This window comes from Lissotriton helveticus, chromosome 1_1, assembly GCF_964261635.1.
Source record: "Lissotriton helveticus chromosome 1_1, aLisHel1.1, whole genome shotgun sequence".
In the NCBI taxonomy this organism is placed as follows: domain Eukaryota; kingdom Metazoa; phylum Chordata; class Amphibia; order Caudata; family Salamandridae; genus Lissotriton; species Lissotriton helveticus.
The window spans coordinates 1,181,605,336-1,181,621,797 of record NC_136057.1 but is presented as its reverse complement, the minus strand read 5'-3'; the positions used below and the strand labels follow the sequence as shown (position 1 = coordinate 1,181,621,797).

The 16,462-nt window shown below is 45.0% G+C and overlaps 1 protein-coding gene across 3 annotated transcripts in view; it reads left to right on the top strand.

Annotated features, from left to right (window-relative positions):
* PTPN12 (protein tyrosine phosphatase non-receptor type 12) overlaps positions 1 to 16,462 on the top strand; it is a 445,738-nt gene that overhangs the window by 278,314 nt on the left and 150,962 nt on the right. For all 3 annotated transcript variants that reach the window (XM_078679268.1, XM_078679259.1, XM_078679277.1), the window contains exon 13: positions 7,642 to 8,603. In XM_078679268.1, the coding sequence (XP_078535394.1) occupies positions 7,642 to 8,603 (962 nt within the window). The remainder of the gene's footprint in view (positions 1 to 7,641; positions 8,604 to 16,462) is intronic.

The following is a 16,462-nucleotide window of genomic DNA, read 5'->3' as shown; positions in this document are numbered from 1 at the left end:
CATTTGGGGGTAACTCAATTGAATGAGAATACAATAGTAGGAGAACTGATGTTATAGGAAACCACTTAGTGGGTCCAGCTAGTACCAGTTCCTTTGTATACGATGAGCTGTGCCTGGGTTATGTTGAAGGCTATTTAAAATTACCCTCAATGCTTCTGTGGATACACACAGCGGGAAACACACAGCTTTTAATAGGTAAGTGATCAAAGATTGGCTGGATTGTGACTATGGGTATAAAATTCCAATTCTGCCCATTTAAAAAATGTATCTGCTTCATTGGGATGTCCAGAACTGTACTTTTCTCCCCAGTTTATTATCAAAAGTGATGGGAAGAAGTTGTTTTCCAGGCAGGCTACAGAGGATGGAAACTGTGGCTCTGGAAAAGCAAACGACGAGAGCTTGCAAGATCATTCAAACCAGTGTCTGCCTTGAGTATTAACTCTCCCAAGTCAGAAGCCCTTGGGAGAGATACTTGCTCTCCAAATTTCGGCTGGTTGCAATACAGTATAGGCAATGTTTTCCACTTGAACAGTATGATCCCAACGTTATACTAATTTGTCTCTGCGACAATAGCACGCCACAGGCATACTATATGCCTTAAGTTTGTTTTAATCAGTTTGTATCTGGTTATGTAATACTTTTATTTGCTTTTTATTCTGACGTGTTTTATGCTTGGCTATTTTACTCTGTACGATTATGGGTTTTGATTAATATTCGAATAAACATATTTCAGCCACGTCCGATAACTGGATCTTAATCATCATAGAGTTTGGATATTGCATAGAATTGTCCTCCAGCAAGGGGACCAAAAAAGAAGGGCCATTCAAGGGAAAAAAAACTGACGTCTACTGAAGGAGGTTGAGGAATTGCTAGAAAAAAAGAGCAATAGACAAGGTGTCCAGAACCGAGATCAACAAAGGAAATTACTCAACATATTTCCTAATACCAAAGGTAGACAGGCCTCTATTCCCAATTCTAGACCTCCGATTCATAAACCAGTTTATAAAAACCCAAAGATTCGGAATGACAACCTTGCAGGAGGTTACCCTACAATTCCATGACCACATAGAGCTAAAGGATGCCTACTTGCTAGAGCAGCAAGAAAGCCAACAATAAGGAAGTGCTACAATGCAAAATGTAAGAGATACTCTTTATGATGACTTAAAAATGGATTATTAAGGAAAAACACTAAGGACGCAATGGTGTTAAAATATCTAAGATACTTACTAGAATGCAAGTTAACATGCTTTATATGAAAGTACACTTAGCTGAAATAGTGGCCTACACAAGAGTTCACATAGGCAGAAGCTTCTTCACAACTCTGGTAATAAATTGGTTCTTAGAAGGAGCAAAAAGAATTGCACCGCCTAGAAAGGTACCTGCACCCACATGGGATCTAAACATGATACTCACTCAGTTAATGAAGGCACCCTTTTAGCCTTTACACAAAGCCACATTAAAGATGCTCACTCTAAAGACCACATTCCTGGTGGCCATAACATCTCTTTGCAGGGTGAGAGCAAAATACAAGCACTCTCAATTCAAGAACCATATTTACATAGACCGGATTGTCATGATGACCGATCCATAATTCTTACCCGACATTTTCACACTTGACTCAACATAGATCGTACAATACAAATTCCACATTTTTACCAACAGCCAAAAAATCAAGCCGAGAGGGCGTTACACACGCTTGGGCGCAAATGTACTACACAGAAAAGATCGACAAGCAGGAAGACAAAGCAACTATTTGTCTTGTTTGCAGTCAACAATATGGGAATACCTGTAAATAAGGGCAAAATTGCCAGATGGATCACACAAACTATTCAGCTATGCCACAAGTGCAGGGTAGAAACTAAACTTATCCCCATCAGCAAACACAACAAGGAAAAAGGAGCAACCATTGCCCGTCTAGCAAATACATCTTTACAAGTAATATCTATGGCAGCAAAGTGATCATCCCTACACACGTTCACAAAACACTACTGCCTAGGCATTCAAATGTACATGGAAGCTAAAGTGGGACAAAAAGTGTTAAAACATCTGTTTACAAAGCTAAGTACGTCTACAACCCAACCAACGTTAAACTAATAAAACCACTACAAAATTGATGCACTGCATGTGAATACAGAAAAGATTCACGCTGCAAATAGTTTCTTACCTGTAGGTGTAGTATTTGACTATCTAAAGGTTGGGTCTGCAATTCACCACTATTTTGTAGTTCTTCTATTTGTATTTTTTGTTGTTGGGCATCAACAGATCCCCCATTTAGTGTTTCCTGTGACTTAGGATGTCCTCCCCCCGGAAGCTTCCACTCTTGGTTGCAAGCTTCAGATTCTTTTTTTTTTTCTGTTTGTCTATCCTCTCCTTCCATCTTCTTGGTGGAGATGGGTGGGTCATTTGTGAATCCAGAAAATTCTTCAAGCTACAAAACTACATCTACAGGCAAGGAACTATTTGTTGTCTTCAGCCAGACTTGCTCTGAGGTCAGTTAGTTGATATTGGCTACTGGGCTGTTAAATGCATGGAAGATCTTGCTGGACATGTCCTAACATGTCCAGCGAGATCTTGCTGATGGTCCTGGAAGAGTTTAAGACTTCTTTGGCTCAAACTATTCACGAAGGTCAGGATGCAACCAAATATCTGGCTTGATCTTTTTGCCACTGCCGATAATGTACAGTGTCAACAATTTTGCGCATTGACCTTCCCAAGAAGGCTCTCTCCCAGACTCATTCTGCCTAGAGTAGAACATGGATCTCTTGTATGCTTTCCCGCCACTGCCTCCCCTTCCCCAAGTTCTGAAGAAGATCAAGAATGATCTGGCCCAAGTCACTCTAGTGGCTCTAGACTGGAGGTACCAAGAAATTCTGGGCATGAATTTGTCTACGATTAGACTGCCACTTTGGGTGGATCTTCTGTCGCATCAGTAGGTCAAGGTCCACCACCTGGGCTTGTGCAATCCACACCGCCGTGTATGGAGATTGGGCAGCGCAGTTGACTGTGTTCGATCTGCCTTCTTAAGCAGTGGATGTTGTCCTTGCAGCAAGATGTCCTTCTAAGTCTGTTACGCAGGAAACTGGGACAAGCCTGTAGCTTGGTGTAGCTCCTTTAAAGCTCACTCGGTGCAAGGTAAACTGTTTGATTTATTACTATTTTTCTGTTTTTGACCCAAGAGGGTCTTGCAGGAAGCACTATCAAAGATTATTTGTCGTCCTTGCAGGCTTTTTTGCTTTACCGGACCAACTGTCCTTGTTTAAATCTCGTTGTGATGTGTTTTCTCAGAAGTTTAATCCTTCTATCCTTCATCATGTCACATTAGGTGCCTCAATTTGGTCCTTACGTTTCTTATGTAAATCCCTATTGAGCTGTTGCTTAGCTGTCCTCTGTCTTCTGACTCTGAAGACTGTCTTTCTCATTGCTATGACTTCATCTTATCGTGTGAGTGAGCTTCAAGCTTTGTCTGTCCACCTGCTCTAAACACAGCCTTCTTTCTGGACAAACTAGTGCTGTGGATTAGAGAGGCCTTTGTACTGAAAATTGCCATTCACATTGGACATTCCATCTGTCTTCCGTAGCTTTTTGCCCCACTTCACCTCTTGAAATAGCAGGAGAGACTTTTTTACATTGATCATACCAAAGACTATCGAGTGGATGATGAGGTCTTTGTAGGGTTCCCTGGAGCAGTGATTGGCAAGTCCGTGCACAAAATGACTTTGTCCAGGTGGGTAATCCTCTGCATTAGGATCTGCAATGCATTGGCCAAGAAGCAGCCTCCAAAAGTGTTGAGAGCCCATTCCTCTAAGGCCAAACCTACCACCACTGTACTGGCATTCAGAGTTCCTATTTTGTATATTTGCCATGCTGTTGTCTGAACCTCCGTGCACACATTCACAAAGCATTACTGCCTTGACAACCAGACCCAACGGTAAGGGTGTTTTGGCCATTCAGCAGTACTTTTTGGTCTTTGTCATTCCACAGACCCGCTCCTGAGGGTGGTACTGCTTTGGTATACATTCTAAAGGTGAAGAACTTGCAATTCGAAGTATCCATCAGAAGAACGAGTTACTTACTTTCTGGTGGAGATCTCCAATTCCTCACTTCCCTCCAATCTTTCCGTTCTGTAAAATGAACTCCTTTTTATCTAAGAAAATTCTAATTTAAAGATCTGCACACTGGAGCAACCAGTTTATTTGTGGGCTCTACATCAGAGGTTGCAGAGAATGTCCAGAAAGGAACTAGCTTCCGTGAAGTGGGGTGGCACTTATATGTTGCTTCAGTTGTTATTTCAGAGGTGAAGCACATTTGAGTGAAAATTGTAAGGTGCCTTGAGTTTTTGTGTTATAAATTGTTTTTTTACGTGAGTAGCTTATTATTTTTTTTTACGGATTTTAGTTTTGTTGTACAAATAAAAACAATATTTGCTGGATAGTGTATTATTGCAACGCTGATTTCTCACATTTATAATCTGCAGCCTTAACTTTTTAACTTTGCTTGTCTTTTTGTTCCCAATTCATATGCTTCATGCATCAGCAGATTTACCTTTCTCAGAGTGTCCTTAATCTTCATTGTATAGTCCCTCTTCGCATGTATACAAGACAGATACCTAGAACTAGTCAATATGAACTAAAGCTGCCACTCTGTTCTGACAAGATTGCTTCCCATTTCCTTGGGCATCATCTCCCATTGTATACAGCTTTCTCTGTTCCCATTCCCAAATACATTTCTTGCCTGCACATTGCCAGTTTGATATGTCATTTCTGACTGCAATTTCGCACATTCTCTGTCTTTTTCACCTAAGGCCTTTTTTGTTCTTCTCGATTTGTCCTAGAACAGTAAAAACCAGTTTGTACAAAACTGGACTCCGGTCACCCCTTGACCTCTTACATGCTCATCTTCTATCAGAGATTCCTAATGGATTGTGTTATGATACTGTCACAGCCTTGCCAATGTTTCTCCAGCAAGTAAAGGTCCTCTAAAATTGTCACTTTTACAGGTTGTGCAGATTTGATGGCATAGTGGTGGTCCATATTCACCAAGGATCCTCTTTCAGTACACCACCGACTTGAAACTCTTTACTTTTGCCTTCGTAATAAAGGCATAACGGGTTTCATGGAGAATGGCCAGAGCGGAGGTATCCAATGGTAAACCTTGTGGCCTTTTTGTCAATTAAGATCCACTTTCTATCTGTGAAGCTGGCCATGGTAGAGAGATAATGGTCTCCATTTGCTCTGAGTGGCAAACAGCCATGCTCTTTAATAGCACATTGTACCTTTAGGCATGTTTTCTTAGAGGCGTGTGCAATTTTATTCGTCCATTTTTGTACATGTTGGATTGTTTAGGAGATTTCTTCATCTGACAAAGAATTGAGAATGTGCTTTCACTGGGGTAGAAGTCTCAGTTAAATGCATTTGTGCATGTCCTGAGTAGCACTGTCCAAAAGAAAAAAGGAATGCAAGTGAAAAAGATACGCCTGGTCCACAGAACTGAAAAATATGCCACGTTTTTGCTTATAATATTTTAACTGCTACCTCTTGCATATTATTTATTGGAGCTTTACCGTTTAACTTTATTCAGTTTATCCTCCTGTCCTCCTCTTGAAGGTGTAATTGTGATGTTTTGTGATTTAAGATTTAGAATTAAAGTAGCTAATGTTTTAATACATTAATATTGCAAACATTGCTAAAACTGTGCATTCTTCCACAAACTCACTTTATTTAAATAGGCCTTTAAATGTTGTACTTATCTCGTCATTCTACTCTATGCCACCCTTTGTCATTCTACTCTATGCCACTTTTCACCATTCCACCCTATGCCACTCTTCGCCATTCCACCCTATGCCACTCTTCGCCATTCCACCCTATGCCACTCTTCGCCATTCCACCCTATGCCACTCTTCGCCATTCCACCCTACGTCACTCGTCGCCATACCACCCTACGTCACTCGTCGCCATTCCACTCTACGCCCCTCGTCGCCATTCCACTCTACGCCCCTCGTCGCCATTCCACTCTACGCCCCTCGTCGCCATTCCACTCTACGCCCCTCGTCGCCATTCCACTCTACGCCCCTCGTCGCCATTCCACTCTACGCCCCTCGTCGCCATTCCACTCTACGCCCCTCGTCGCCATTCCACTCTACGCCCCTCGTCGCCATTCCACTCTACGCCCCTCGTCGCCATTCCACTCTACGCCCCTCGTCGCCATTCCACTCTACGCCCCTCGTCGCCATTCCACTCTACGCCCCTCGTCGCCATTCCACTCTACGCCCCTCGTCGCCATTCCACTCTACGCCCCTCGTCGCCATTCCACTCTACACCCCTCGTCGCCATTCCACTCTACGCCCCTCGTCGCCATTCCACTCTACGCCCCTCGTCGCCATTCCACTCTACGCCCCTCGTCGCCATTCCACTCTACGCCCCTCGTCGCCATTCCACTCTACGCCCCTCGTCGCCATTCCACTCTACGCCCCTCGTCGCCATTCCACTCTACGCCCCTCGTTGCCATTCCACTCTACGCCCCTCGTTGCCATTCCACTCTACGCCCCTCGTTGCCATTCCACTCTACGCCCCTCGTTGCCATTCCACTCTACGCCCCTCGTTGCCACTCCACTCTATGACACTCTACGCCACGACACTCTACGACACTCTTCGCCGCGACACTCTTCGCCGCGAGACGCTCTTCGCCGCGAGACGCTCTTCGCCGCGAGACGCTCTTCGCCGCGAGACGCTCTTCGCCGCGAGACGCTCTTCGCCGCGAGACGCTCTTCGCCGCGAGACGCTCTTCGCCCCGAGACGCTCTTCGCCCCGAGACGCTCTTCGCCCCGAGACGCTCTTCGCCCCGAGACGCTCTTCGCCCCGAGACGCTCTTCGCCCCGAGACGCTCTTCGCCCCGAGACGCTCTTCGCCCCGAGACGCTCTTCGCCCCGAGACGCTCTTCGCCCCGAGACGCTCTTCGCCCCGAGACGCTCTTCGCCCCGAGACGCTCTTCGCCCCGAGACGCTCTTCGCCCCGAGACGCTCTTCGCCCCGAGACGCTCTTCGCCCCGAGACGCTCTTCGCCCCTCTTCGCCCCTCTTCGCCCCTCTTCGCCCCTCTTCGCCCCTCTTCGCCCCTCTTCGCCCCTCTTCGCCCCTCTTCGCCCCTCTTCGCCCCTCTTCGCCCCTCTTCGCCCCTCTTCGCCCCTCTTCGCCCCTCTTCGCCCCTCTTCGCCATTCCACTCTACGACACTAACTTTTTGCCATGATGATCAGCAGCCAATAGCTCTTGCATATGTGAGACCTATTGACTTTTCAAAAACTTATTTGTATTCTGTTTTGTACTGGCTTGAAATACGAGCACATTTATATTCTTAGTGTGTGTTCTGAGAAGACAATTTTAACAATGACCCACATAATACTTTTAAGCACAAAACCACTTAAGATGAAGAGAACGTGTTTTTGCTTTGAATGTCGTGTTTCTGATATTGAACATTTCTTATAAACACTATACAATGTAAAGAAATATTTTTCCTATTTTTATTGACAGCCGTGACCATTATGTTAGCGTCATGTTTGTATCGGTTTTGGCCATTTATGTTGGTACAGATTTGTTACATACTAAAAATGGCAAACACTGCTTGTTACATGTATGTTCAATTCTTGCAGTTGCCTCGTGGATGAAGATGTCAAAGAAGAAATCTTGCAACCTCCAGAACCCCATCCTGTGCCGCCCATCTTGACACCCTCACCTCCGTCTGCTTATCCAACAGTTACTAATGTTTGGCAGGACAATGATCGATATCACCCAAAGCCAGTTTTGCACATGCTTTCATCAGAACACACAAAGGACCACAATGAACACTACATCAAAACTGAGGAATATTCAGGGAAAGTGGAACCTGCAGTTGAGCGTACAGATAAGAAGCTGGAGCGCAAATTGAGTATCGAGATAAAAAAGGTGCCCCTACAAGAAGGGCCCAAGAGCTTTGATGGCAATACACTCTTGAATAGAGGAAATGCAGTAAAAGCTAAATCACTTTCTTCTTGCCTAGTAGACAAATCTTCTAAAACCCCGGACCAGGGTTCTGTGGATTCTTCTGAGCAGGTTTCTCAAAACTCTTGCATTGAGCCGCAGACTGACAAAGCCTTAATTTCAGATGTTTCCAGCCAGAGTTCTGAGGCTCCACCAAGACCAGGCCACCTCCCCCTTAAGGAGACAGGACAAGCTGTGTGGTCAGTACCAAGCCCTGAAAACAAGCCACCTTCTCATGATATGACGTCAACTGTTGATATGTCTGTGGATGAATTGTGTTCAGACATTCAAGCTAGGTCTGTAGCACTAGAGACAACCTCCTCAGCTGTGCTTTCTCCCTTTGATCTTGTCGATCTGGACACTGCACTGGCAACTGCGGCACCATTGTCATTTACTAACCCTCTGCACTCTGATGACTCTGACATTGATGAGAGACACTCTGATGGGGCTATGACCAAAGGTTTGACAAATGTATCAACTGCAAGTGTCCATGTTTCTGCTGCAATTTCCACTGAATTCCCTTTTGCCAGAAAAGTATTACCATTGTCTATTGCTGGACAAGATTTGCCAGGCACCAAATCACCTACTGAAAAAGGTAATTGATTTCTGGTCATTTTTCTGTGGTTTGAAACATATAGAATTCGACTCAAATAGGGAGATGAGATATTGTAGAGTGCACTCAAAGTAATGTAAACTTCTGTATGTTCATCTGCAGTTTTCCTAGTACTGTTTTTTCATGAATCCATATTTGTCTAACTTAATTCATTTGGATAGCTTTATATGTTTCTTTAGTTTCATCTAACATATTTTTATTTCCCGTTGCAATGAGCTTTTTTTACACACGTTATGCTTGTTTAAGGAAACCAAGCTAGAATTATTTTAAAGTATATAGCAATGCTGCTTGATCCATATTTGGGTGATTTGTCTATTTTCACCTTAACTTAAAATATTTTCTGACTGTTATTGATTATAGGTTCTGTAAGCTATTTGAAATGTAAGTCTTTCAAACCAGTAGCTCCCTTATTTAGTTTGTCCTCTACTCTGCTATGTTTGTTTTAACAGATTCATGCACTCAGATTATAGAAGGTAATGGAATTCACCAAGTGTCCCCATTCATAGTGGGGCGGAAGTTTGGAAAGAGTTTTGCTGCATTAATTATGTCCCTGCCTTCTTAATTTGTTGATAGTATGCACATTCTGCACAGTACCAGTACAATGTATTTTTAAATGGTGCATGTGAGAACATAGCTAATGTGGCTATTTCATGGTTCCTGGTGACCGTTTTTCTGGCTTAGGTGGCAGTTTCATCACTCAAGTAACACCCTTACTTTCCTCTGCATGAGGCCATTTTACATCATACAAATGTGGTTTTATTTGCTTACGCATGTGTGTCTATACATGTATGTGTGTGTGTAGATGGCTTATTTGTAGCTTGGCAAGGGAGCAATTTTGTGGTATGCACTGGGAAGTGATTTCATATAGTGTGTGAGAAAACAGAAAAAAGAAAACCAGAACTGGACCTTGTTAGAAATGGTGGTCTCTAGTTGGCAATGTTTTGCACCTTTGTCCAGTAGGGACTCTTCTTCCTAGTCAGGATAAGGGGGATACACTACTAAAATAACCCCATCTCACCCTCTACGTCTCTTGGCATGAGCCAGCCTTATCTCAGAGGCAGTTTGTAAAGCATTTGTGTACACACTTTAATACAATGAAAACAGTACAAATGGACATCACACCAGTTTAGTCAAATAAGTCATCTTTATCTACAGCAAAGACCAAAATGACAAAAATCCACAATACCGTAATCAAAATATTACTTTTAAAAGATAGAAACAGTTTTGTCCATAGCAAATTATAGATGTGATATGTCCCACACAAAGTACCTTGGATGTGTTGCAGACACAAAAAATAACTGCTGCATGGAAGGTAATGCATCCGTTCCTTGCGCCCACGGAAGGTGATACGTTGGGCCCTTACTACAGGGGAGGTGATGTGTTGGTGCATTACTGCCACTCAGGAGAGGTGACGCGTCTCTTTCTTACTGTGTGGGAGGTGATGTGTTGGTTTCTTACTGCAGCCCCGGCATTCTTGCAGTTGTGGCGCCCAGGTGTGATGCGTGATGTTCGGGGATGCGTTGGTTTCTCGATGCGGCGGCGAAGACGCTGCATTGGTCTCTCTAGATGCAGTCCCACGATGTGTTGGTTCTTGCAGCCGCACTGTGGGGCCTGCCTCGGAATCGGTGCAGTCATCTCTGACTTCGGAGATTGGTGCACAGGATTCGGCGTGTTGAATTTCTTGAGCCGCAGACAGGCTCTGTGTCACTTTCTTTGGTGATGCGTGGAAAACCGGTGCGGATGTCTTACTCTTCTTGAAGTTGCGTTTCTTTTCCAGCTCCCAACAGCAGGAATAACACCCAGAGGCCCAATACAGCAACAGGCACCTCTTGTCAGGTCAGAACTCCCAGCAAGGAAGTTCAGAGGAGCTTGTGGTGAAGTCTTTGTATCCCTGAGACTTCAAAACGGAGGCAAGCACTACTTCAAGCCCTTGGAGATCTTTCTCAAGAAGGAGACGCAGCACAGTCTTTATACTCTCCTTGGCAGAAACAGTCCATGCAGGTCAACCCCAGACAGTACACAGCAAAGGGGCTGTATTTCTCCTTCAGTTTTCCCACCTTCCACTTGAATTCCAGAAGTAACTGGTCTGGGCCCCACTTTTTATAGTCCATTTCTCTTTGTCCTCTTGTGTCCGAGAAGCTCTTTGCTTAGCCAAAACCAGGTCTGTCTACTCTGGTCCAGCTGCCCTGCAGGAGGTGGAGACAGCATTGTGGAAGGCAGACAAGCCCATTCAGGTAAAAAGGAAATCTCCTCCCCCAACTCTAAATGCAGCCCAGGTCTATTCAGCCCAGCCTTGACTCACCCTGGAAATGCAGGACACACGTGCCCCCAAGTGGCTGTCTGAACAAAATGCACATCCCCAGCCCCTGTCACTCCAGAGCCAGACAATCAGTACACAAACCTAGCAGAGGCATACTGGATGGCTAAGCACTTTTTAAAAGTGCTATTTTCAAACCCAGCATATAAAAAGCATCCTTACTAAAAGATGCATCTTTATGTTCTGAGTTCAGCCATATCAAACTCCACTTTTCTTTCTTGTTCCCATGGGTAGTTAAACTTCTAAGATGTTAAAAGAAAACTCCCCATTCTATCCTAGGGGACAGAGGGCCTTTCAATAGTGAAAAATGAAATTGGAAGTATTTTACTATCAGGACATGCTACACACATCAGGACATGTCCTACCTTTCACATACTCTGCTCCCTCCCCACAGGGTATCTTGGGCCTACCTTGGGGGTGACTCACATGTACGAAAAGGGAAAGTTAGGACCTGGCAAGTGAGTGAACTTATAACACAGAGAACCTTCAAGGGGGAGTCTGAGGGATTAGATTTTTAAAGACCTGCAAGAAGTTCCCCCTATATACATATATTATTCACACAATAAACTTCTTGGGTCTATCAGGACTTGGCACCAATGAAGGTTAAGATGAAGTACAACTGTATCTCAACAAGAAAACTTAATTGGGGAGAGATCCCTTTTAGGACGAATGCCCTCACTCACCGAAGGTGACATGCTTCATCATTTGGGCTTTCTCCTCCCAGTGGGAAAACCTAGGCCCACTGAGGGCTACCACCACCCCTCTGAGAGGTCGGAACTCTGGGATGTTTTCATTATTCACTAAGCAGATGGGAATACTAAAAACCCAAATGTGAGCAAACTAGTAGAGTGAGGGTGCAGCGCGAAAAGTAAAAAGTGAATTTAAAACTGCCTAGTGCAGATGAAAAGAAACTTTATTAGCTCATCTGGGCTGGCAGGATTAAAATGCAGTGCTACGCAGTGTATGATTAGACTGCTAGATTGAAAAGAAAGGTCGATATATTTCAGCCATTGGCCATCTCACAAGTATGTTTGGCTTTCTTCAGGACCATATAACAAAGCTGCTGCTAAAGTGAAAAAAGGAAAAAGTGTCTGATACAAAACCAATAATCCTAGGTAGGCAAACTGTATCACTGGAACTAGTCTAGAAGAAAATGAGATACAGAAGAACGTAATCAATCAAAACTTTCTGGAAATTCAAAAAATTATGTAAATGACTAATAAGTCATAACATACAACAGAGTCCAACAAGGTACTCAAAAGAACACTCACCAAATTCTGTAGGACAAGTAAGCCCACCTCAACCTGGTCACAACTCAGGGAAGGGAGCCCCGCTCTGAAACAACAGGGAGGCATCACAAAACTATAATGTATAGTACATGCGCTAGCCTGTGTCATTTACAGTAGTGTAATAGTGATGCCTAAGACAATAAAAACAAAGCATAAGTGATTCAGCATATTGGTCCTAAAAAAGACAATGGCAGGAAAAAGTTTCTACAAAATTAGTGACACTATGGATAATCAATCCTTGTCCCTATCAGCTAATAGAATGTATATCATGATGCTGACATTAAAGTGAGACAGCCGGTTACTTACAGATCTTTATGGTAAATAACTGTAATATAACACGCTTGTTTGTCATCACCAGCATAATTGAGGTGATCGCATAACCAGGTGCTAAATGCTGGGATATCAAAGTAAACCCCTCCCAGAGGTAGACACTCATTAAGTGATAAGAATGCTCGCATGGGTGGTTGAACACACCCTTGTTAGTGCGCTAAGATAAGAGTGTTCAGTCTTACAACAACTCAATTTTTTTTGTAGAAACACTAGCTGTTTAACAATCAACACTATTGAGTAAATGAGCTTACATACACGGGCACTAAAAAACTCAACTTGTTCTAACACAGCTGGTGTTCGTGAATATTTAGCGCGTAATCATGCCCATTCCTTCGGCCCCAAGATTGTCTACAACTAAGTACGCCCCACTCATCTCTCCGTCGGTACTCCTTTGTAGTACTGAAGTTGTAACCGGAGGTACCGATGGCGGTGGGTGGCGGTGTTTAAATAAGTATGCATATAAACAATTGAAGGAGGGTTCAAGGGGCAGTTTAACGACCAAGCACAGTAATTATCCCCCTGGAGACTTATGAAAAAACAACGAATAACTGTGGGTCTCAAGCAAAACTATGTGTGTAAATACTGGCCGTCTATCTGCTACAACAATTCTTTTGGAGGCAGACTATTGGACAGAGATCCACTGTGAAAAATGTCCATCAGTTACACGATTCGTACCGCCCAATACATTATTTGGTCTACTTCACAGTAGGTAGTCCATTGTCTATCTCCATATACAGGGAGAGGAGACAGATGTCTGGTGATAGTTGTTATAGTTGTAACTGAAAGCAGTGCATAGGTGATTTAGTGAAAAATAGTGAAAGTGTTCAGAATAAAATTGGATAAGGCACGCAATGTAACTTTATTCTGGAGCCATGCCTTTCCAAATATAAAACCAATAGAGTGCAATAAAGGGTACATATTTTGACCGTGTAAGCCCGCAGAAACATGTCGACCAGATCACCCAGTCAGAAGGTATTTGTTTGAAACATCTGACTTTATTGCACTCTATTGGTTTTATATTTGGAAAGGCATGGCTCCAGAATAAAGTTACATTGCGTGCCTTATCCGTAAGGGTCTCTAGGCGCTGGGGGCCGTCGGGAAGATTAAGCAAGCTATTGCCCAGAGTCACATGGTGCTGGGCTAATCTGCCGCCGGTGCCGGGGATCGAACCGTGATCACCAGATTCCGGAGTCAGTCGCCCTAGCCGCGGCGCCACACCTCTTCTATTGGGAATAACTTTGGCGCCGGTTGAGGGATCTGCCTGTAATTTTCCTTAACTTTGCCTCGCTGCGCTCCTTCACTGAAAGTTTCGGGGGGATTCGTCAAGCGGGGGCCGAGATAAAAGGGGGTCCCAAAACGTGTTTTCCCCATGTTAATTTCCATAGGGCGGTTGGACTCACTTTTAGCCCGAACGGCTGAATGGATATCCACCAAACTTGGCAAAATTGTAGGGACTGGTACCCCGATGTGCCTTTGCTATGTCTCAAGATATATGCTCCAGTGGTTTTTACGAAAATTAACTTTGAAAAAATATATATTGGGCTACATTGGGCTATATATATGTTAGAGCCCAAATGTAGCCCAATGTAGCCCAAAGATGGCCACCAGAGACACAAAAAAACAAATGTAGCCCAAACTCATCTAGGGAAACTTTTAAAGTGGTGCAAGAACTCCTTAAAGTTCCCGAACCTGTAGCTACACATGATAAACAGACGTGTAAGGAGCTGGCAGACTTCTTTCACATAAAAATAGGAAAGATACTTAGTTCCCTGCCTCAGATCATTCGACCTCAACAGACTCAGGAAAAGAACTCCTTAATTCAGCCTAGAGAGTTATTTACCTCTCTAGATACTTTCGGCCCAGTTTCAGAGGCTGAAGTATTGAAAGTCCTTAGATCTATGAAAAGTGGCTCCCCTATGGATCCGGTCCCTATGACATTTTTAAAGCAAGTAGCATCCTCCATAGTGACTCCTATCACTGATTTGATGAACGCTTCTTTCTCCCAGGGCTTGGTGCCACCAAGCTGGAAAACAGCAGTGGTTAAGGCACTTTTAAAAAAGCCTAACTTGGACACGGCGGAATTGGCAAATTTTAGGCCCATATCTCTTCTGCCAGGCCTCGGCAAAATTGCTGAGAGACTAGCGAATTACCAATTGTCAGGCTTCTTGGAGTCGAATGGACTGCTCCGAGACTCGCAGACCGGTTTCCGTCCAGGCCAGGGCACTGACACTGCCCTCCTGGCAGTCGTAGAATGATCTAGACGCATTATGGACTCAGGAGGATCAGTGGCGGTGATCCTCCTGGACCTTAGTGCGGCGTTTGACACCGTTAATCATCAAGTGCTGATTCAGCGACTGTCAGGGGTGGGTGTGGCAGGGGCCGCTTTGAAGTGGCTCAGGTCATTTCTTGACGGCCGTGCATATCAGGTTTGGGATGGCAGCAATCGGACTAAATCTATCCCCCTCCAGTGGGGGGTGCCACAGGGCTCCTCCCTTAGCCCTACATTGTTTAATGTATATATGGCCCCCCTGGAGGATGTGGTGACCCCTTATAACATCAAGATCATCCGCTATGCTGATGATACTCAGTTAGTGGTCGCCCTTTCACAACTGGTAGAGAATCCCGATTTGCTGTACTCATGCCTGTCGGAAGTCCACACCTGGATGGACCAATCAGCTCTTAAGCTGAATGGCTCTAAGACAGAGATAATGCTGCTAGGGAATAAAGCTCCCTCACTCCCATTGACCAGCTGGCCTAGTTGTATGGGCGCTCTCCCCAGCATGAAAGAGGAGATTAAGAGCTTGGGGGTCTGGTTGGAACCTGATCTTTCATTCAGGACCCAAGCTAAAAAAACGGCAGGAGTTTGTTTCGCCCTGTTATGTTCAGCTCCCAAAATCTTCCCTCTTCTTCCTTTTCCATCCAGGAAGTTGTTGATTCAGGGGCTGATAACATCGCGACTCGATTATAGCAATGCCCTTTTTCTGGGTGCCCCTGAATCTACTTTTAACAAACTTCAGCAGGTCCAAAATGCGGCGGCCAGATTGCTCATGGGCACTCCCAGAACCGAGTCAGCTAGACCTGCCCTAAAGGCATTGCACTGGCTCCCAGTGCGGGAAAGAGTAAAATTTAAGGCACTCTGTATAGCCCACAAAATTCTCCAGGGGACAGGACCCCCTATTCTGAGAAATTTAGCAGTGCCATACAAAGCGAACAGAACATTGCGTTCTGATCAGAAACATCTCCTCCTAGTCCCCAGAGTAAAGAGGGCACACACGGGCGGGAGAAGATTTTCGGTGAACACTGCGAGGCTTTGGAATTCCCTACCTTTAAAACTGCGCGCTGAGACCTGCACTTTGCGTTTTCGCAAATGTCTGAAAACCCATCTGTTCCCTGTTTGATTGCACCTGACTGACTGTTTTTGGGTCTCGCTGGCAAAATGCATCCGCAAGGATGCATGTGTCCAGCTGGAGACGTATAGCGATCAGTCTGGGGGGAAGGAGGACAAGAGGGTGTACGAGCTTTTTCTCCTGGATTCGTGTGCACGAACGCGCACGTCGCGTCCCGCGCCGTACACATGCGCGCGCAGACAGACACTCGCTCACACACACACACCCCCTCCCCCACAGTCACACACACGCACTCCAAGACACATACACACACACACGCACGCACACACACATACACAGCCCGCACCCCCCCCCCGCACGCGCGCGCACATGCTCTCCCCCCCCCCCCCCCGCAGCTCAGCAACCCACTCACCGGCTTCCTTCGTGCGGCGGCTCTCCTCAGCTGCAGGGCCCGGCAGCAGGACTCTTCTTCCCTCCTTCGGCACCGGGGCGCAGGGTAGGCTCCTGCCTGCTCCGGTGCTCCAAACAATCGCGGCTCTTCCGTGGGAGGCGGGGTAG